This window comes from Pleurodeles waltl, chromosome 2_1 (assembly GCF_031143425.1).
Source record: "Pleurodeles waltl isolate 20211129_DDA chromosome 2_1, aPleWal1.hap1.20221129, whole genome shotgun sequence".
Classification (NCBI taxonomy): Eukaryota; Metazoa; Chordata; class Amphibia; order Caudata; family Salamandridae; genus Pleurodeles; species Pleurodeles waltl.
The window spans coordinates 212,571,609-212,594,672 of NC_090438.1; the positions used below are offsets into that span (position 1 = coordinate 212,571,609).

At 43.1% G+C, this 23,064-nt stretch overlaps 1 protein-coding gene across 3 annotated transcripts in view; it reads right to left on the bottom strand.

Moving 5' to 3' along the window:
- AFF2 (ALF transcription elongation factor 2) overlaps window positions 1-19,884 on the bottom strand; it is a 928,871-nt gene extending 908,987 nt beyond the window's left edge. For 2 of the 3 annotated variants that reach the window (XM_069212416.1, XM_069212415.1), the window contains exon 1: window positions 19,629-19,884. In XM_069212416.1, coding sequence (XP_069068517.1) covers window positions 19,629-19,675 — 47 coding nt within the window. In that variant the 5' untranslated portion in view covers window positions 19,676-19,884. The remainder of the gene's footprint in view (window positions 1-19,628) is intronic. The other variant, XM_069212418.1, reaches the window with a different exon arrangement.
- Window positions 19,885-23,064: the final 3,180 nt, after the last annotated feature.

The window sequence follows — 23,064 nt, forward strand, 5'->3', positions numbered from 1 at the left end:
AAGACAAGAATACTTGTGAAAACAAGCAGAGCATGCGCAGCAACAGTACGCCGATGTTAACTTTGAGGTCCTAAAGTGCCGAAATATTATAAAAGTACTACTCTGACATCTTACTGATGTTTGTAGTTTACATCACGACAGTTCTGTTTTCATCAGCTGTACAGATGTAGTGGTGTGTTTGGTATCAGAGACACTTGAGAGTCGATCTGACAAAATGGTGGGTCGAGCACAATAATATTACCGAACCGGAAAATGCTTTCCTCTATTGAAATAGAATACGTCTGCAGGGGATACCGAGAGATAATGTAATCGCTGTTTTCCTGGTTATTGCCTCTGCCTGAAGTAGTTTCAAATTCATGATTGGCTAACGATATCTATGTTTCGTCTTGGAAATGTCTTCTAGATTGAAAATGAGGGCTCACTGATGGGCGAACATATTTTCATTGGTGCTTCAATCTAAGTGAATTGCAAATGCGTGTGTTCCATTAAATGTATTTCAATAAAAAAGCAAGCTGGGTGTTGCCATCAGTTGCACCTTCCACTTAAACAGAAGTGGAAAGTGCACAAAATAGTTAGGGCTTCAACAGCCTTTTACCAGAGACACGGTATTTAATGCTTCCGTTTGTTTGGAGTGCTCAATTCACTAGAAAGATATTCACTGCATAAGCAGTACTGCTGATGGCTTTAAAAAGACTGGATCATAAATGATAAAAATCACATTTCGTTTATGGTCTGGACCTCCCATCTGCTGTGCACTAATGACAGATCACCAAATCAAAAACTCCAAATACTGTTTTGATGCAATGGTTATTGAATTAGCCGCTAACTCCACAGCCTATTTGGCAGATGACCCTCCTTAATAGAGTAAATCCTTGTTACTGTAGACATAAGCATATAAATTGTACTCAAAACTAATCCTATGCTTTGAGGCTTAAGTGGTTGTAAGACCGTAAGTATTCAGCATAATGTATTATCTGGGCCTGAAGCTGCAATTTAAGCATGGAAAGGAACAGCTAGGTCTCAGTGCAATGCAGTGTCTACCATACGTTATAGTAGATGCAACCCTTTGACACTAGCAGCATCCTGTCTTATCATCATGACACCCACACCATCATCCATGAAGGAGCTTGATACGACCAACCAAGGTAATAAAACCCTCTAAGTGCTTCGAATATTTCTGCCTCAAATGATCCTATGCAGCTTTAACAATCTTAGGACTTTCTTAACGTAAGCACATATATCAGTGCCACCATCAAAACATCCTCTAATTAATGTTAAATTGTCACCCCTGAATGCCTATACATGTAGAAGATGTGCCAAATTGTCAATCATTGCAGCACACAAACGTCTTGTCATATTGAGCAAAGCAGTTTTGTGGGTGTCAGGTTGCATGCAATTTTGAAGTTGATGGCGCTGATTTTCCTTGCCTTGTCATAAACCTTCTGCATTGTTAACCAAATTCACGTCAAGGCAGAGAGGTACCAAAGCAGGTTACATTAGTCTTCACCATAGTATGACAACTATGTTAAAAGCAGCTCCTAAAATCTAACCATATAGCGTGTCCATTCAACATTGCCAAAGACCTCACTTATGAAACACCAGTGGCTACCCTTGTGTTTCAGGTGGTTGTAAGAATTACACTGTGCTAAACAATGTGCGGCATGGCACTCTTAGCATCAGATTCTCTAAGCATCTCTGTGCAAGAAGACCTTCCTCAGAATGGCAACTTGACCTTTGGTCATCCCCCCTTCCCAAGGTAAGAAGCTAATATTTGAAGCCATTCATTTCAGTTTGGTGCCTTCGTGTGGGCTTTTGTGCTGGCGCTGTAAAATAGCTGTCTACAGTGGCCTTAATCTAACACTGGCCCGGTCATTCAGCAAACACTGTTGTGTTGTAATAAGGCATCGTTCATGCACAATTACTGCATGAATTCTCCTTTGTGAAGAGAGTAGTGGAAATTAATAATGGTAAACTAGACTGTGATATACAGTATACGGATAGGTATGGCCCTTTATTTCACATATTGATACTCATTTCTGACATATAGTTTTATGCTTCTGTGATCTCAAAACTCAAAATTATATTCTATTTGGAAACTCTGAAAAAAAGAAAATAAGCAAAAAAGAGGATTTTCTTATTTTGTATGCTGGCCCTAGCTCGTCCACTACTGATTTGAATACTTATTACTTGTATTACGTGCTTTATTAAAATATATACCTTTTCTGGTATGAAGAATTTCAAATTTGGGGAAATAACAGCCAATAAATTGAAATCCTAATGTGACTGAACACATAGCAGGGATGGTGATCCTTGTAAACTGGATGCTTCACTCTTGAAGGGCACTTGAACTCGACTTTAATCCTCCAATGGGACGTCATTATTCTTGCTTTCCAATATTATGGTATGTTTTGCTTTGTTCTATTACAAAAAAAACAACGAAACACTCCTTCAGCAGAAACAACAAGTTATTTGTAATCAAAGTTTTAAATTTGTCTAGAGAAAAGGTATATTTTAATCCCTTAAATGTCCATAGAGAACATGTTCCTTAACTGTACAACCGGGCAGGGTTACAGGTGATTTGTGGAAAAATGCCAATTTGTTAATTTGATACATGTCCTTCAGAGGACCTCTGACCAAAAGGACCTCTGGAAAATGCACAGTTGCATGAATTCAATCTATTGCATAAACGTTGCAGAGAGGAAAGGCTGTCTGGTTGTTAAAACATGATCCAATTTTTTCATTTTAATAACATCAGCACCACTTCATACTGAACACTGTGGGATTTTATCACATCCATCTTGGAAAAGCCCAGGTGGGTGCTGCTGCAATACCCAGTCATTATCCTAGGAAAGCCTTAATGACCACAATTGGATGAGGAAAGGATTGGTGTGGTTATCGGATGATTACTGAAAGATCGAGGTAACAACTTTTAACAACAGTCAGTCTTGCATTTAAATGGGTGCTGCTAAAAAGAAGGGGACTTTGCAGCTGTGGCCTGTTTGTATTGGGAAAATGGTTTGCACCTTCTGGTCAAGAGCAATATGGACTACGGTCCTGACTCGGGATAGAGTTCTAATAGAAAATCCTCTGATACATTGAGAAATGCTACATCTAGAGATGATTCTACTGGTATAACATCCTCCTCCACAGGTTAATGTGGCAGACAAAATTTACCCAGGAGGTGCTCGTCTGAATAAAACACTTCTTCCTAGCATCAGAGGATTCCCCATTACCACCCTGTCTCAATCAGTCCAAAGGTCTTATGTCCAGGTCTGCCATTATAGTAAAGACCATGTTAAAAGCACGCTATAATGATTCTAAGACCTTTTCCTCCTAATGAAGAACTAATCCAGTAGGGAAGATCATGTTAAATTTAAATAACAACAATACCTGAACCATACCTTATACAAATATGCATCTGTACCATCTAGGATTCTCTTTTTTTTCTTTGCCCAAAGGTCTGCTGGTATCTAAGACACTGTCTTATTCCTATCATGGCATTAAGTAGATTTTCATTCTTGGGCCTCAATTTGTGGAATACTCTCCTAGATAATCCCTAATTTCATGATGATAATTTTATGTTACAAGAGGATGTGAAACCACACATGTACATAAAAGTTCTGGGAATTTGCAGTCTTTCATACTTTATAAATATATTCAATTAAATGTATTTTCTCTTCCACGGGTACATGGATTCATAGGTGCTTATAGGATGTACATCTGGAACGTGGATTATACGTTCCCAAACAAGCCTATACTAATATGATTTACAGAAATTACATTTTATAATTGTAGCAATGGAAAGCTGCTAATTAAAAATGTTTACAGCACTGGCCTGTTCTTTTCACAGTAATTTTCAGTTTTTCCACCTGAAATTTTGTAATGAAACAGCGCATGTGCTTATGCAAATAGTCACTATGCAACTCTTGCATGTTGAGATTCCTGGGACAATTTACACATAGCAGGAGCATTGGTTTTCTTGTACAAGATTTTTTTCCCTCTCTTAGATATCCAAATAGTTTTGTGATGATATGATAGGATTTTATCACTTTTGCCCACTTGGATCTTTCCTGCAAACAAATAAATCAACTTTTAAAATCTAAACAAATGTATTTTCATAAAATCGGGTATTAACTGTTTTGAAAGTAATCAGGTGAAAATGATTGCTTTTGTGTAAATCCCATCCTGAATCCAATAAACCAACTTGCAACCACAATCCTAAATAAAAGGCATGTGAAACATTACATTTGTATCATGGAACACACATCCCAGTACAATCATATGTATTTCAGAATTAGGAAATTCGTTTAGAGCAAAAAGCCATGAGATGCAGAATTTATTTTTAAAGAGCCTGAATGTTATTAAAAAAATGTGAATGCAGCCCATTGCATTACGAGAACTTTGAGACACGTATATATTATTTGTAGCACAAAAAGATTTTAAATGAGAGTCATTTAGAAAATGTTTTAAAGCTACCAAAGGAATTCTGTCAAAGATTTCTGAATTGAAAGCCTATTACAGAACAAAGAACTAGAAGAACTTAGCCCACAAGGAGTACGATTGCAGACCCAATACCTGTAGAGTAAAAGCTTGGTGAGTGTTAACTTGATAAAGTAAACCACTTCAGACCTCACCAAAAGAATAACTGAATACTCTCACATCAATCAAGGCTAAAAAAAAGGAGCTAGGGCTACAAGTTGAAATAGCAAATCTACTAAACAGCCTACCATTGCAATGCACTCTCCAACCTCAATCATATATGCAATTTCACATATGTCAATTAGTGAGAAGGAAGGCAAATGGGTTTGGTAAAATGTATTCATGAGGATAAAGAACTGGAAGACCAAGTAGAAAGATTAAATGATAAGGTATTAGTTTGTTTATAAATATTTGGCACTGATAACAGGTATGCTAACTGTGATATTTACATCAACTAAAATCCTAGTCAAGGTTATGCCCTCATCGTCATCAGCAAATAAAAAATGAACTATGGACATTCTCAAGGAAAAGGTTGAAGACTCTCCATTTCTTAGAGAGAAATGTTTCATAATTTAAATTGAAGTTGTGTACAAGAAAATCCACTTAAGCCAGAAAATGGAAGTAGATTAACACATTTTTCTTTTTTTAGCATGATTACTGTCACATTTAATTGGCACTCCTGGTAATAATTTAGACAATACTCAGTCTCCAAGTGCATCAAATAATCCATGAAGTTGTGAACTACTCAGGGCTTCCCCAGATCTCTGTTTATAGAGCAAAGTGTTTGGTGGCTTGTCTCTCTCTATATGTCATGGTTTGTCTGAAGGCACATGCAAGGGCTAAAATGTAGTTTCAATCTTACATATATGTATGGATCAACAAATCACTTAATGTTTCTGCAAACTGAATTGTTTGAAGGGAGGTCAACTAAATATACCGTTTTCTCTTGTTTATAGCCAAATTTGAAAAATAAATGGTACACATCACAAATGATGTTTTTGGTTGCACTCTTCTGCTTATCTGATGTAATTAGATGCTCTTTTTTATGTTTGAGAACTACATATGTCTTGGAATTTCAATGTTGCTATCTACAGCATCAACATCCTGCACTTGCATTTCACATATCATCAAGAAATGTTATTTTTAGAGAAACAAATGTCTTATCTGACTCTAATTCCTCAACTGGACTGGTCTATGTTTATCGAAAACCATACACAAATTAAAATAGCAATGAATAAATCTATAATTATAATGATGAATGCCTCCTTCGGCTTACATTAGGACACATTGCTCTCTCCTAGTGAAAGTTGGCACTATACTGATGTAATACCTTTTTACTCTGAGTCACACACTTCAAGTGGTGTGAGGAGCAAATAGTGATTTCTGCAGGAAAAGTAAGAGTGACAGTGTAAACCTGTAAAAGAAAAACATGTCTGGGGTATAACAGTTTTTGTACTAAAAAGTATGCTAGAAATAAAAGAAGAAAACTCTCTGCTCGAGTTTTGTGACCAAGCTATGGTGTATCGAAAATTATTTAAAACAGACACTGATCGAAATGAAATCAAGAAATGTTCATAGCATCATTCTTAAAAGACAAAAGAATGAACTTGAAAATGTAGGGGTATATTTTTTGGAGGACGGAAGTGAGAAAAGGTTTACGTTGCACAGACTAACATAAGCACTTGGCTGTTATCTAGGAGGGATCCTCATAATTATTGGGTTCACAGCTGAATTGTAATGTGAAACTGAACAATTCCGAGACAGAGCTGAGAACTAGGCAAGAGCTAAGCAAGTAACGAACTCATCAAGGTGTAAAATGTTGTGTAGCTTGGGCAGATAGTTGTGATTCTAGTCCAAAGATTTACATTTTACAGCACACAGCAGGCAGAACCAGAGCTCAGCTGAATGTCTGGCTTACGTCTTTATTGACTTGCACATCTCTACTCCCCTTTCCACTGGAGGTCTGGGCACAGAAAGAAAGGGCAATCGAAGAAAATGAACCTGGGGTGGGAGTGTTTCCTACAAAATGATAAAGGCCTGGTATCCAAAGACAACTGTAAGTCACCGGGTATGAGGGAAGCCCTTACACATTATAGAGCTGTTTTAGACTTTAATAAAATCGCCTCTTTTTTCAAGACAGTGTTTGCAGTCACCCATATGAAAAAAGAGCTAAATGGTGTGTGTGTATGTGCGTGCGTGCGTGCGCGTGCGTGCGTGCGTGCGTGCACGCGCACCCACCATTGACCATATTGGAGGGTGTGGTTACTCTTCTAATTCTAACCACCTTGATACTGAAATAGGTTATACAGTGGGCCAAATCAAATATAGCTCGGCTTTTAATGTTTGAATGTACTCGCTTGTACGTCTCCAAAGTGCAATGGTCCTCACTGAGATGTTGCTTGCCTTTCATCATCACTTTGAGGACCAGTCTGTTCTTCACAATATGTGTTAAAGAGAAACAGACACGCACTCACGCATGTAGACACACAGAAATCATGGGAGATCTTCTTACACGTTCTTACAAATGCTCAGCACTTGCAGGTGTACCTTTCACTTATAGGTTTAGAATTGCTTAAAAGTGTGTGAACCTCATCACAAATATTTGTAATACTAATACATTTAAGACTGTGACAAAGCCTAGAAGTGCCCCTCTTCGAACTAGAGCTATGAATTATCTGGTCACTTTGCAGGCCTAATTAATTACCTCATCCCCGATCTTTTTCTGAGGCATTTTAGCAAGTGACAACTAGCATAATATGTATGCAAAAGGTGGCTCAGTAATGGGGAAGTACCCACGGAAACGTGTGTAGTAACTATAATTTCCCCAGTAATTCACCTTTCTATAGGAGATCACTTTAAACTGAAGTATTTCTGCATCTAGACTATCAAGGGCAAAATTACCTATGTCAAAATACCGCACCAAATTACAGACATCCCTGTCAATGTTAAATGCAGACAAATATGGATAATAAACACAACGTTCCCAGTATACATCACAACACTGCATGTTGTAATAAACATGAGTTTTGAATGTGTAAGATACAACTTTTTCCTTGTGGATGTTCAAGCTGTGCACTGACAAAAGGCTTTTATGAATCGTTCCATAGTGTTTTAGAAGCGTTTCTAGGGTGTATCACAACTGTTCCCACCATGGTCCTACCGCATTCACATTAAGGTGCTCTTTTTGTGTATTTGTTGGATAGGATCCTCTATGTAATTAAAATTTGACAGAAATATTGTTCAGAATTTCACACAGAGGTACTTCAGCACTTTCCACATTGCTCCTGAACCCTTTGCCATCTGCCTTTCTCTATCCACACACAAAATAAATTTGGTTTCGAAGGTCACTAGGGTCATGGGAAATGGTGAAAGGAAGATAATTGGGATTTTTTGATTAGGCACCTCCACTATAGGAACTGTCAAATTCAGAAGACAAAAATCTCAACAGCTCCCTTTCAGTAACAAGTGTAAGACTAGCTTTTATTAAGCGTAAAGCTGGTTAATGATGACTCATTGTTTCACAAGTAGTTTTAGAAATGACGTGGTGCTAAATTATTTAACATTTTTCAATTCACAAAAAGCTTTTAAAGCTTTATCAATATAGCCGACAAAGCCAACAAGTGTAAGAAGGTTAGAACTTTGAAGTGCACAGAGGAAGTTTAGAAGGAGCAGCTCTACAAATGTCAGTCTTTCATTTCATCGTGGAAATAACATGTGGCCTGCAAGTCATTATTTATCTAATTAACTTGTAAAGTTTTCGGTCTGGAAACCCAGGACAGATTTATCGTTCCAATAAGAACATTGTAAAACGATTGTGCTCGAAAAAGCAGGACACGTGCGTTCTATTAATCTTTCTTTGCCAACATGGTGTGCCGAACAGACACGATGGCACCAGACCATGCCACCTTCCTCATGGCAGCACGCGCGGCTCCGAACAGCTTATTGTTACAAAATGTTCCTGAAGGTAAAATGAAAACCAGCTTAAACTCGAAATATGAGCAGTCTGTTCCCCCGTGAGCCAAGCCAACTGTTTCACAACAGTACACATAATAATCGTCAATTAAACAGTAATAATCAATCGTCCATTTTTTTTGCGTGAGATGGGCTCTCCAGGAATCTATATTTTCAATTATGGCTTGTAGTTTTAACAAGGTGGTAAATGACTGAATTTATCGCGGAGTAAAACCAAGAGGGAGTCTAAGCCTTCAAATTATGCATGAGGCACGACTGAGGCCAATTGATTTTCACACCAATTGTGTATTATACAAAGGCCGAGCACATAAGAGGAGCGTCAAACACATGCAGTCTTTTTTAGATGTAAACTGAGAAGGATGCGTTTACAGCAGGCCTGGTCCAAGTCAGCGTGTGAAGTGTGCTCAAAGTGTGTGCACTTCAAACTGCCCAGATTAACAATTACTGCACTCTCTTCTTTATACGAAGGTACAATCGTGTCTGTAATGTGGTCCTGGGAGATGAATCAACTTACGATATAACAACACAAGCGTAAATTCACAAAGACAACGATTTGTCCATGTAAACTGCAGCATGTATTAATATGTCCCCCACATGCACACAATTTACAACTAGTTTGGCATTTTACGAGCATCATCGTGCTAAAAATGTGCAAAGTATAGCTGCTAAAATTGATGCTCCTATTTGGGTGGAAATCATGCACATTGTTAATTTGCGCCTAGTTTTCCATCCCTCCGTTTGCCTGGTTTACTTGTACCTAATACTGAGCATGCACATGGAACAAGGCAAATTATTTGTTTAACTGTATTTTTACGCTAAAAGTATATGTTTCCATACTGGCCAGTACTTCCTACACACTTCCTGAAAAAAGTGGATCGTGTGGTGCACTGTCACTCTCTTAGTATAGTATTAGCTAAACACGTTTGATTGCAATTCAAGTAGCCAGCTGTGTGTGGTAGCTGCTTAGTTTGATGTATGTGTCTGGGAAAGGCTTTGCAAGTTTCCTCCACTGCTGTAGCTGTTTAGATAACGGGTGGAGGAATGAAAAGTAAACTGCATCTCAACTCTGGTGTTTATTGGTTTTGGCATAACAAAGTACTGTGAGGGTAATTGGACAATGCCATGGGAAATTCTCAATCATATCACTAAGTTTTAGTCAGCTTTTAGTTTTACTTTTTAGAAGGCCTACTAAAGTGCCTTTAACATCTCTTGTAAATGACGAGAAACTCCTTTCCCCACAATTATGATCAGACATGTCAGCACGGAAAGTGCGACAAATGCTTCAAGCCTCTGCTTTGGCGTCACAGGAAGCAGCAACATAAATCTCAGTTGTAGTGCTCAGTGTAAGTATATGGACCCCGCGAGAGGCCAGAGTGTTTATTTACTACATGGAGAGAAAATACAGTGGTATGAAAATATTTTTCAACACCCTAGAAGTAGAGAAAATACTTCAGAGGTCTCTGTGAAATATGGGTTTCCTCATCATCATGGCAGTCTCACATCTCTCTGCACAGTTTTACTATGTCCTATTGTTTAATCGACACTCATCACGAAAGGTAAACAAAATCTGAACATTCTAATTCCAATCAGTGCCTATTGTTAGCTGCACCTCGGAGAGAACAGCTTCAACAATATGTGTCCCTTCTACAAATAGTGTGCATTTTTCAACAAAACAAAGATTTTTTTCTAAAACATATTATTTTTATATTCACATAACAACATATACTGTTGTATCAAATGAGAATCAAAAAGTAACAAATATGTGTACAAGATGTGTTGAGAAATGCAACTCTCAAACAAATCTGTGAAAACTACTCTTTATAAACACTGCGCCTGTTCTTTCTTGGACAGGCACATCCGGATGAGAAATGCCTATGACATGAAGAGGAAGAGCCTCGGGTGTTTATTTCGTGAGCACTTCCCGCCTCCTGCGTAGGAGAGAGTGAGCGAGGATCGGCGCACGGCTGGGGCCCGGGCTGCGGCTGGAACAGTTCCCCTCTTGTCTGTCCTCGGGGCTTATGTTGGAAGAGCCGGCCGCCTTGGCAGGAGGTGTGTTTTCACATGCATAGCAGGGGGAAACCTGGCCTGCAGATGGCCTGCTCGCGGCTTTGACAGCCGCACAAAGACCTTCGAACTCTACTTAAACACGAATTTCGTGAGCATGAAGCCTTGCCTTCTCAACTGGTCGTTTTCGAGCTCAGCTGTAGTTCAGACATTTGTGAAACGTGGTGTGAAAATGACTTCATATTTTGCCAGCCGCGAATGGTACAACCAAAATAATTTAATTTAATTGTTGTCTTAACTGGAACAAACTGATTTATTTTCAAATTAAGATCCATTACCTAAAGCAACGTGTATTTCTATATTTTCAAACATTTTTAAATGAAAGTTATGCAAAAAACCCTCAAACAAGGCCGCGTTTTTTAAATTATCCTTATTTTGTTCAAAAGCATATGAAATATTCACATGTGATACAGACATGTCAAATTTCGCTCTACTGACGATTATAGACAGCTAAACTTAAGAAAAAGATTTTCTTAAATTGCAAAAAGCACACACCATACACGAGCACATAAACATAAGAAACACCCCTAATAGTATATTTTCTCTCCACTCTTAGTTTTCAGCGCAGTGCAGGAAGACATCGTAACAATTCTTGTTCTTTAAGCATGAATGAATTTCTCTTAAAGCTCAATACTGAATCCGTCATCTCACGCTACCACACCTCTGTTCTGGCATCACTGATCAACCATCATGCTAGGGAACTCTATTCATATTCACTGTTAATTCCATCTATTCATAATCCTGCATTATTGTCTCAACATTACTGTTGAGCCCATCAGTTCATGCTCTCACTGTGTTCTGACATCAGTTTTGAATCGTTGAGTTCAGGCTACTCCTCTGTTCTGACATCACTGTTGAATCCATCAGTTGATGCTACTGCTTCTGACACAACTGTTGATGTGATCAGCTCTCGTTTCTGCATTCTGCTATTACATCAATGTTCAGTCCATTAGATCATGCTACTGATCTGTTATGACAGCCATTCATCAGTCATATTCCTGCAGCCTGTAGTGATATCAGTTCTCAGTACATACGATAACGACCCTGTTTATGTGCAGACATCAGTGCCCAATACTACATTTCTTCATCCTCCTGTACCCCCATTCAGACATCAACGACACCTCCTCTACTCTGCTATCACATCAGCAGCCAGTCCTAGGGTTTATGGTCCTTCGCTCTATCACATCTGAACCAAGGCCATCGGCATAAGCTACTCCACTGTATCATCAGCACCCAGTCCGTCAGTGTAAGCTCCTCCACTCTATGACATCTGCAGCCGGTCCATCACCAGCGACGTAAGCTCCTCCACCAGGCTATTACATCTGCACCCAGTCCATCGGTGTAAGTTCCTCCACTCTATGACATCTGCAGCTGGTCCATCGCCAGCGACCTAAGCTCCTCCACCAGGCTATCACATCTGCACCCAGTGCATCGGTGTAAGCTCCTCCACTCTATGACATCAGCAGCCGGTCCATTGCCTGTGACGTAAGCTCCTCCACCAGGCTATCACATCTGCACCCAGTCCATCGGTGTAAGCTCCTCCACTCTATGACATCTGCAGCTGGACCATCACCAGCGACGTAAGCTCCTCCACTGGGCTATCACATCTGCACCCAGTCCATCGGTGTAAGTTCCTCCACTCTATGACATCTGCAGCTGGACCATCACCAGCGACGTAAGCTCCTCCACTGGGCTATCACATCTGCACCCAGTCCATCGGTGTAAGCTCCTCCACTCTATGACATCTGCAGCTGGACCATCACCAGCGACGTAAGCTCCTCCACTGGGCTATCACATCTGCACCCAGTCCATCGGTGTAAGCTCCTCCACTCTATGACATCTGTAGCCGGTTCAGCGATGTAAGCTCCTCCACCAGGCTATCACGTCTGCACCCAGTCCATCTATGGAAGCTCCTCCACTTATGACATCTGCAGCTGGTCCATCGCCAGCGACATAAGCTCCTCCACCAGGATATCACATCTGTACCCAGTCCATTGGTGTAAGCTCCTCCACTCTATGACATCTGCAGCCGGTCCATCGCCAGCGACGTAAACTCAACCACCAGGCTATCACATCTTCACCCAGTCCATTGGTGTAAGCTCCTCCACTCTATGACATCTGCAGCCGGTCCATCGCCAGCGATGTCAGCTCCTCCACCAGGCTATCACATCTGCACCCAGTCCATTGGTGTAAGTTCTTTAATCCTTCTATCACACCAGCAGCCAGTCCAAGGGTGTAAGCTCCTCCACTGTATCACTTCTGTACCCTTTCCATCAATGTAAGCTCCTCCGCCCTGATTTCACACCGGCAGAACCCGGACCACCGGCATAAGCTCCTCCATTCTATCACAAACTGGTCCACTCTCAATGACATCAGTACCCAGTCCACCAGCTTAAACTTCTCCACCTGCTATCACATCAGAACCCATTCCATTGGCTTATGCTCCTCCACATTAGCACCTAGCCAATCACAAATGGCTTCTCCACTCTATCACAACTGCACCCTGTCCATCGACATAAGCTTCTGCGCCCTGCTATCACATCAGCTCCCTCTCCGATGGTGTAAGGTCTTCCACTGTGTTATGACATTACTACTTAGGCCATCGGCTTGCTCTCCTTCACTCTCTTGTGACATTAGTATCTAGTAAATTAGTGCATGCTTTTAGACTCCGTTTGAGCTGTATTACATAGTGGCATTGCTGCCTGGTGGTAAGCTCGACTATGCTAAACATGATAAAGGCCATAGTGAGGACATCAGTCCCCCAACTACCCTCCTGTGCGCACCATTGCCTGCTTTGTTCTTCGGATAAAATAAAATATTATTCTCAGTGCCCGTTCTGTCAGTTCTTGCACCTCTGTTAGGACATCAGTGTCCTGTCTATCAGTTCTTCCACCACCGTTAGGACATTACTGCCCTATCAGTTTTTGTACCTCTGTTAGAACATCACTGCCCTAACAATCAGTTCTTGCACCTCTGTTAGGATATCACTGCCCTATCTATCCGTTGTTGCACCTCTGTTAGGACAACAGTGCCCTATCAACTTTTGCACATTTGATAGGACATCACTGCCCTGCCTATCAGTTCTTGCACCTCTGTTAGGACATCATTGCCCTATCAGTTATTGCACCTTTGTTAGGACAACAGTACTCTATCTATCAGTTATTGCACCTGTGTTAAGACAATACTCCCATATCTATCAGTTCTTGCACCTCATTTAGAACATTGGTGCCCAAAGTATCAGTGTCCAACCAATAGTTCCTGAACCCCTATTAGGACACCAGAGACCAAACTATAATTCCTGACTCTGTTGATTTCAGAGTCAAATCCTTCAGGTCAGATCAGGCTCCTGTGCTCTGATATGAAATGTATGCCCATTTCATCGTTTCATGCACCTCTGGTGTGACATCAGTCTCCTGCATCTCCTTCTCCTCCACCCCACACAGTGCTCAATCCATCCATTCCACACCTCTGATGTAAAATCAGGATCCAGGTCCTCGGTTCCTATTTCCGTACCTATTCTGATTTTACTAACTAATGCATGTCCACTCTCCTCTGTCGTATCGTATGTGCTCAGGCCCGCATCCGTGCCTGTGCACCAGCTCCCAGCCCAGCAATGGGTGGTCCTGAGCATATCTGTGTCTAGTGCATGCAAATTGCACTTCTGTTGTGACGTGTGTGCAGTCCATCTTTCTGTTCTTCTGCAACCCGGTTGGAATATCAGTGCTCAGTGGATCATTCTGTTCCACTTTCTCTTTTCATACATCAGTCTATTTTCCTGTTACACCAGGTTCCAGTCTATCAGTTAATATTTGTGCATTTGTGTTGTGACAGAAGTGGCCAGTGAAAGCTCTTCAACCTCTGCCGTGACCGAAGCAGCCAGTTTATCAGTTCATGTTTTTGAATTTGTGTTGTGACATCAGTCCATGTTCCTGCAACTGTGTTGTCGCATCTGTTGATCAGTCCATGGGCCTCTCACTTTGTCGAGACTTTGTGCTTGATCAATAGGTGTGTCCCCCAGCACTTGTGCTATGACACCAGCGCTCAGTCACAGCCAGAGCACCTCTGTAGTGACATATGTGCTTTTCCATCATACTATGCCACTGCACCTCTTTTCAGACATTAGTGCCCGGGCCATCAGTCCATACTCTTTCACCTATGATGTGATTTGATCGATCTTTCCATCATTTCAGGGTCCTGCTACTGTGTTGTGGCATTAATGCCCAGTCCATGCTTCTGCACCTCTTTTCAGACATCAATGCCCGCTCATCATTTCATGCTCCTGAACTGTACCCTTATGGCTAGCCCATCTGTTCGTGCTTCTAGCCTCAGGCAGGTTATGACATCAGGGCCCAGTTAATCCACCAGTTCATGTTCCTGGCCCTCTGCTGTGACATCAGGGTCCAGTTAACAATCTGACAGTTCATGTTTCTGGCCCTCTGCTGTGACGTCAGGGTCCAGTTAACAATCTGACAGTTCATGTTTCTGGCCCTCTGCTGTGACGTCAGAGCCTAGTTAACAATCCACCAGTTCATGTTCCTGGCCTTCTTCTGTGACTTCAGATCCCAGTTAACAATTCACCACTTTATATTCCTGGTCCTCTGCTGTGACGTCAGAGCCCAGTTAACAATCCACCAGTTCATGTTCCTGGCCTTCTTCTGTGACTTCAGATCCCAGTTAACAATTCACCACTTTATATTCCTGGTCCTCTGCTGTGACATCAGCGCCCTGTTAACAATCCACCAGTTCATGTTCCTGGCCCTATTCTGTGACGTCAGAGCCCAGTTAACAATTCATCACTTCATGTTTCTGGCCCTCTGCTGTGACGTCAGGGCCCAGTTAACAATCCACCAGTTCATGTTTCTAGCCCTCTGCTGTGACTTCAGAGCCCAGTTAACAATCCACCAGTTCATGTTTCTGGCCCTCTGCTGTGACATCAGGGCCAAGTAAACGATCTAACAGTTCATGTTTCTGACCCTCTGCTGTGACGACAGGGGCTAGTTAACAATCCACCAGTTCACGTTCCCGGCCCTCTGCTGTGACATCAGGGCCAAGTAAACAATCTAACAGTTCATGTTTCTGACCCTCTGCTGTGACGACAGGGGCTAGTTAACAATCCACCAGTTCACGTTCCCGGCCCTCTGCTGTGACATCAGGGCCAAGTAAACAATCTAACAGTTCATGTTTCTGGCCCTCTGCTGTGACGTCAGGGGCCAGTTAACAATCCACCAGTTCACGTTCCTGGCCCTCTGCTGTGACATCAGGGCCAAGTAAACAATCTAACAGCTCATGTTTCTGACCCGTTGCTGTGATGTCAGGGGCCAGTTAACAATCCACCAGTTCACGTTCCCGATCCTCTGCTTTGAAGTCAGAACCCAGTCGATAAATTCATGTTCCTGCATTTTTGTACTGGCATCACTGCTCAAATAGCTGTGTGTGAACATCTGTGTTGTAACATCTGCTCCCGTTCTAACACGTCTTACCTTCACACCTGTGCCCAGACTTCAATGACAGGTTCATTCTTCTGCACCTGTGCACTGACAGTAGTGTCAAGTGCACGATTCTGAATCTCTTTAGTGGCCTAAGAGCTCAGTCCGTCAGTCCATGCCCCTCTTCTGCCTCGTGATAGCAGTGCCCATATCAAGCTCCGGTGGCCATGATGCGACATATACCTCACTCCATAAGGTCATGCACCTATGCAGCAGCGTAAGAAGCTAATCCGTCGACTGATGTTCCTGCCCCTGTTTGTGAAATCAGGGCAAGATCGATCAATTCATGTTCCTGCCTTGCTTGTGAAATCAGGGTTCAATCGATCAATTGATGTTCCTGCACTTGTGAAGTGGCGTCGGTACTTGTGTCATCAAGCCCTTGCATCTTTGCTCGGGCACCAGTGCACAGTCCATCGGTTAATGCTCGTGCTCCACTCTTGTGACATCAGTTACCAGTGCATGCTTTTGTACCTTTTTTAACCTAAGTATATGATATATAGGTATACACTCATCAGTGTCCTTTGAATGCTTCTGCGCCTCTATTGTAAGTTAACATTCTGTGAGTTCGTGCTCCTGCGCCTCTTACCAGACAACAGTTTTCAGTCATGCAGTCCATGCTCCTGCACCAGTGTTGTGACATAAGTTACCAGTGCATGCTCGTGTACCTTTGTTGTGACCCAAGTAGCGAATCCATAGGATTACACGCTTGCGCCCGCCCTGTGGCATCAGTGACCTCTGCATTCTTCTGCTGCTGCTTTGTAAGTGACCAATCCATCAGTTCGTGCTCATGCACCTCTTGCCAGAAAACAGTGCTCAGTCATTCAGCCCATGGTCCTGCACCTGTTCTGTTCCATCAGTGCTCAGTCAGTGGGTCTGTGCTCCAGCAGCCGTTTAATGTCACCAGTTCCCAATCCATTAGTTGCTTCTCGTGCAGCCTTCTTATGCCATCAATACTCCATCCATCAGCTTCAGCTCCTGCATTTGTATGGTGTCTTCAGTACTCTGTCCACCCGTTATGGTTCTGTCCTGCTATAGTGACAACAGTGTAACTGCGGCAAATCACAACTGGTTTTGATATCAAAAATCACTTCCACAAACGCACAGAAACGATATTCCTGGACATAACTCACAGCACCTTTTTAATATGTTTAACATGCCAGATCGCCTACTGTGAACGCTATCTATCTATCTATCTATCTATCTATCTATCTATCTATCTATCTATCTATCAACCTATCTATGTATATGCCCGTCTATCTATCCATGTTTAGCTATCTCTCTATATTCAGCAATAAAAAATGTCTAACAGTAAATCAGTCTCTCTATGTTGTATCAATGTACCTCTCGGTTTAACTATAAATCGAGTTATCTTTAAATATATTTATCTGTCTAGAACTGTGACTGTCTGTATATCATGCATATAGCATTTATAAATGTGCTTTACTTCTAAAAAGTCCATTAATGATTGTGTTTTATTTGGTGTTTGTAAGACTCACAGTCTGCTAGCAGTTTCTACCCATTTGTCTTTGTTCAGAGACAAGACGATGCTTGTCGAGGTAACGGTAACAATATGCTGTATTTTACATTTTGACTGGCCGATGAGCGAATGATACACCACTCCGTTCTTCATGCTAGCACGAGTGCCTGTGGTGTGACTAGAGGTCGAACTATCGGCTACAGATCCCTTCATTCCCGCCTCTTGTGTCTGCAGTCGTGAGTTCTTGACCCCTACTACCTTCTCTGGTCCCTGCTTTGCTAGAGATTGTGTCAGCGCGGGCAGCGTTATCGATCTATGGACCTGTCCCAAGAGCAGGTGCCGGAGCTCTGGCGGCTTTTACTGGGAAGTCCAAAACTTCTCGGGATCCACCCTCAGACCACCCACCATCGCGGCTTGGAGGGAAACATCTTCGTTTCCTCCCACCCTACGGATCCCACAGGTCCGCTCACGCGGAATGCGTAAGGATCGTAAACCAGGCGCGCAGAGAAGCGTTGTGCGCACAGTACTGGAACGGTTTTGTAGCTGCAAGAACTGCAGGTTACACATGTCCGTGCATCACACCGCTAAGTGTACGAAGAAGTGAGAGATGGAGATACCCCTGGAGCCCCACGCATCTCACAGTCTGTGATGTCAGCATGTATTGTTACTTTACGCATTCGTGCAACTGCCAGAGTGAGCGTACCCTCTGCAGCAGTGCGAGATAACCGCTTGCAACGTAAATACACAAAAGAATCGGTGACACGCTGTGTCTCTCGCCCCCTCACGCTTCTGTCACAACACCGGGGCGCGCTGCATTACACCGTGCACTGCTAATGCCGCTCGGAGGCAGCGACTCGAGCAGCATTAATGCGCTTTAACAATACTACTCCCGTTTGTTTCCACAGATTATCCGAACAATAATCCCGCAGTTACAAGTGAACGCTAGTGAAATACGGTGAACTGGGGCGCGCGTCAGCCAGCGGCTTAATAACTCAACTAATAAACATTATTACAACAGCGATTGGCCTGCAGCGCCGAGAAGTGACAGATTTACACCAAGCGGACAAGCGGTCACCATGTAGCTGCTCTGGATAGACATCTGAGTAGTAAAAGAGGCATCTCCCGAGCACACTACAGTGCGTGGCCCCCTCCTGCTCAAGGGCTTTCAACTTTCTGCCCGCTGCACTTGACACTTCTGTGTGCATCAGTTCTGACCAGGGTCTGCTGCCGTCAGCAACTGCCCACAGCTGCTTCCACTATCTTTTGCACACACACACACCCTGTCACATTTCAGGCAGTGCAGCAGGTGTAATATGGACAGTTTGATTCGTGCTTCTGTTAGCGTCAATGAGACATCAACCAGTGATAAAGAAAGAACAAATAGTGGACGCACAAGTAAAACAACAATTACGTTAAGGCAATTTCAGCAGCACAGAAACAAGCTAGGCAGTGACGAGGCGGAGGAGCGTGTTTCCTTCACCGGAGTAGATAGCTCGCACTTATTCCGCACACACGCTGCATTATGCGCCAATTGCGACTTCAGTGGCACGCCTACCTTTGAGAACAAACAAGCAAACACCTATGTCAGTACTTTTTGACAACTTTGCCAGCGGCTGCATGCACCATGGTTTAAACCCCGGGAGCACAAAAGAACCAAAGCTAGGAATTAATTTTCAAACCAACATACTAGTTGATGGCGCACTGTAAACACCTTCCCACCGCCCCTGACCCCACCAAAGCAGCTAACTCGGGGGTGCTGCCCTCTGGCAGACAAAGCTGTTCTCCGTCTGAGGCCCAGCGTATCCTGCTGAGAACACATTCCGCGGCACATATGTAGAGGAGGGTGACTGACTACCCCTTGGGAAGAGCAGTAGTGGTGGCTAAGGGTGGTGCAGCAAGAGCAGTGTGGCTGCCTTACGTGGCAAAGGCAGCACCTCCCACCTACCCATGTCTGCCCGAGGCACGGAGCCCCACCGGGACCCAGCACAATTAGTGTCATCCACTATGGCAACTTGTGCGCGTATCCACCCGGCTGCGCAGCCAGCACACGGTTCCGGTGAGCGGGCGGAGCGCAACAAAGAGAATGAAGGAGAAGCGCGGAGGATGCAAGGGCGGCGCGCAAGATGCGCAGCAGATGCTGCGTTACCTACCACGGCTGCTCCAGGTCCCAGTCTCGGATAAAGTCGAAGAGATCCATCTTGGCTGGGGGCAGCGCTGTCCCCCGGCGCCAGGTCGCGCAGGCTGCATGCAGAAAGCGGCGGTGAGGGTCGCGCCCGGTGTCCTGAGTGCTCCGAGCCCCCCGCACTGCTCTCCGCTACCAGCGCTGTGATCCCTCCCCCGGCTGCCAGCACAGCAGCAGCAGCACCGTCAGCCGTCCAGCTCTTGGGTAGCAATGGTAAAATGCACAAGGCAGAGGCGGCCGCGGGGAGGAGGCGGAGCCAGCCGCAAATAGCGTACTGGAGACTTGAGAACTGTGGACTGGAGCTCACAGAAGCACGGGCTCGGGGTGCACAGAGCCAGCGCCAGGGTCTGAGGCCGCGCGCATGACCCTAAATCCAGACCGGTCCTTGAATGCCGGCTGTCAAAATCAGCTGCTGGGACAGGGTTCTCGGTGAAGGGGTCGGGTCTCTGGCGGGGTCATGGCCCGGGTGTCACTGATCTCCAGGCATACCCAGTCTTCATCAATACATAGCGCTCAAGTGTCAAGGGCGCCGAGAAGCCAGGGCGCCTCATTCGCTCGTCTACACCTGTGAAAGCGAAGTGGGTTCAACTAGGCATTGTCCAGTGTCCTTGTTTAACAATTGGACGGGACACACACAACCACATTCCTGAAACGTAAACACGTGAGTGGGTGCATGAAGTCGAACATATGTTGCAGACAGATTAAATAACGTATGTACATATTTTTTTCAGGAGGACACTTACATATTGCCACTAAAACGACAGTGGCAAGACCACAATGGGACATCTGTGAGTTTGTTTAACAGTCCCGCTCAAGATAGAAGTTGTCTTTAGTTCAAAGATACTCGCGCGCCTTTCGATCCCGAACCTCCTGCGGCGCAGCTGGAGCTCGCACTGAAAATCCTGGACGGACCAGCCACGTGTACAATCACCATTCATTCAGATGGAGTCAACTTTCGTGCGCCTGTGCGCACGTGCTCCGGGAAATACAAATAATACAATTAATCACGTGTACGTTGAGGGGCGCAGAACCCTTACCTACACAATGGTACACTACAGTACCCGTTTTAGTAACTTCCTTCGCACTCTGGCGTTCTTTCGTGTCTAGGTACATTTGCAGGTTTGTTTTCATTTTTTCCATGCTTGAGGGAGAATGAATTGATTATATGTATGCAGGGGTGGTAGGCGGAAAAGTAAAAAAAAAAATGTCTTTTTTATTTTATAGGCTATTTTTAAAATGCCGTTTAATTCATTGTATGCTGCAGTAGCTGATATGTTCGTACTTCTACTAGTTTAAGTTCCTCATTAGGAAATGGGGTGTCTCTATTCGTCTTCCCATATGTCCTTCAGGCGCTTCCTGCACTTTTGCTCTATTGGGGCTGAACAGTGACGGATCAAGCTACAGCCCACAACCCTCGAGACATATTTGCTTGAAAGTTAAAAACCTGCAACCAGAGACAGCGTTTTGTGTGTTCGCACGGTGCTAGTTTGCTTTGATAAAGACAATTCTGTCGAAGTGCGTCAGCAGACGTGAATAAACGTTTTGGACTACAACCCTCTTGGAGTGCGGGCGTTTCTGTGTTTTGAAAATAATACGGTCTATCTGCGATATATAGTGGGTCCTGCACCCACGGCCTGGCACCGACCCCCTTTGGTGGATGCAATCGGAGAAATTTGACCCCTTTTGGTGGATGTAATCGGAGAAATTGCAGGAAGTCGGCATGTGGGATAGTGCTTTCCCAACTTCTACTGCCATTGTTCAGGAGGAGCATATGGAGATAAACGGAAAGTGAGGAGACCGTAGTGTGCCGGTGTCAGCGTTTGCTGCAAGATGCAGGGCCAGGCGATCCCCTGTTCCACGCTTATTTATGATTACTGCACATTGGAAATAACGTCGATTTGGAGAATGGCAGGGATAAAAAAAATTCTAGCTTATGCCTCAAGAATTTTCAATTCTATTAAGGACACGGAGGCGAGGATTATGCTCTCTCTTTCTTTACTGAATCTCACAGCAGCCAATTAAAATACAGTAAACAAAGAACTACATTTCCCATGATGGCCAGAACCAGGCATCACATGTACCATTCACCGACAGTGACCTTAGCCCACATAAACTGTAACCCCAAACATCACATCCTCTTTCTTTGTCCAAACCAATAACTTTTTAACGTTTCCCTACGAAAACTTCTTCTGTATCCGTAGATTCGAAAAACTCCACTCATCTGCATCAACATCTATCAATAAACCATCCAGCTTGGATCGTGAAGAAACTTCTAACTTCTTAAGGCAGAACATATCCAACCGCTAGACATCAGGATGCATTTCTCAGGAATTCTTCTGATCCGAACCTGGGATAAGTAATAAATAACACAGGTAATGCCACCAAGTGGTAGACAAAACCAACAACATTTCTTTCCCAAATTTAAACTCCAACATAATACAGGGAGGGTATAAATGAAGAAAGGTTATATACATCTATACATTAACAGTATTTCTTTGAGGGAGGGATAATCCTCGCCTCCATGTCCTTAATAGAATAGAAAATTCTTGACGCGTAAACTAGAATTTTTTTAATTCTATATCAGGACCGGAGGCTCAGATTATGCTAGTTCAGAGCTGACTAACAATAACAGAGGCTACATCCATCACAGGTTTAAAATAAAATTTACGAAAAGTACTTTCAGAAGACAAGTCTGCTGTCTTCATAATCTCCTCAAGACTAGAACCTAAAGCATATGATTTTGATGCCATAGCCCCTCTAACAGAATGAGCTCCAAATTGACTGGTATTAATACCCTCTTCACTCATTAACCATCTTATCCATCTTGCCAAAGTGGCTGAGGAAACCAGTTTAAAAGGCTTCTGCAAAGAAATTAGTACTTGACCATTCATGTTTTGTCTGAATTCTTTGGTAGCCAATTCATAATCCTTTAAACATTGCACAACACACAACTTTGAATTATCTGGAAACCAAGGGTAAGATACTGACCTGCAATTAGTTTTAGTTCTTCTAGAAATGTTGAACGTAACACCCTCGGAAGAGTAAATCCTCCCAGACAAGTCTAAGGCTCTGACATCCGAAACCCTCTTGCAGGAAACTAAACATAACAACATGGCTAATTTAGCCGACAGTTGTTTGCGGGCTAAATATTTGTTACTGGGGCAAGCATTTATGAATTTCAACACAATGTTAACATCCCATAAGACCGAATATTTGGCCTGAGGAGGGTTAGAAAAACTAATATCTCTCAACAGTTTGCAAACTGGTGGATGTTCCCCTACAGGTTTACCATCAATGTGTTTATGACCAGAAGATAACGCTGATCTAAAATTATTAACCGTCCTATAAGCTAGACCTGAAGAAGCTAATTCAGCTAAAAAAAAATTATTAACTCAATACTTGAC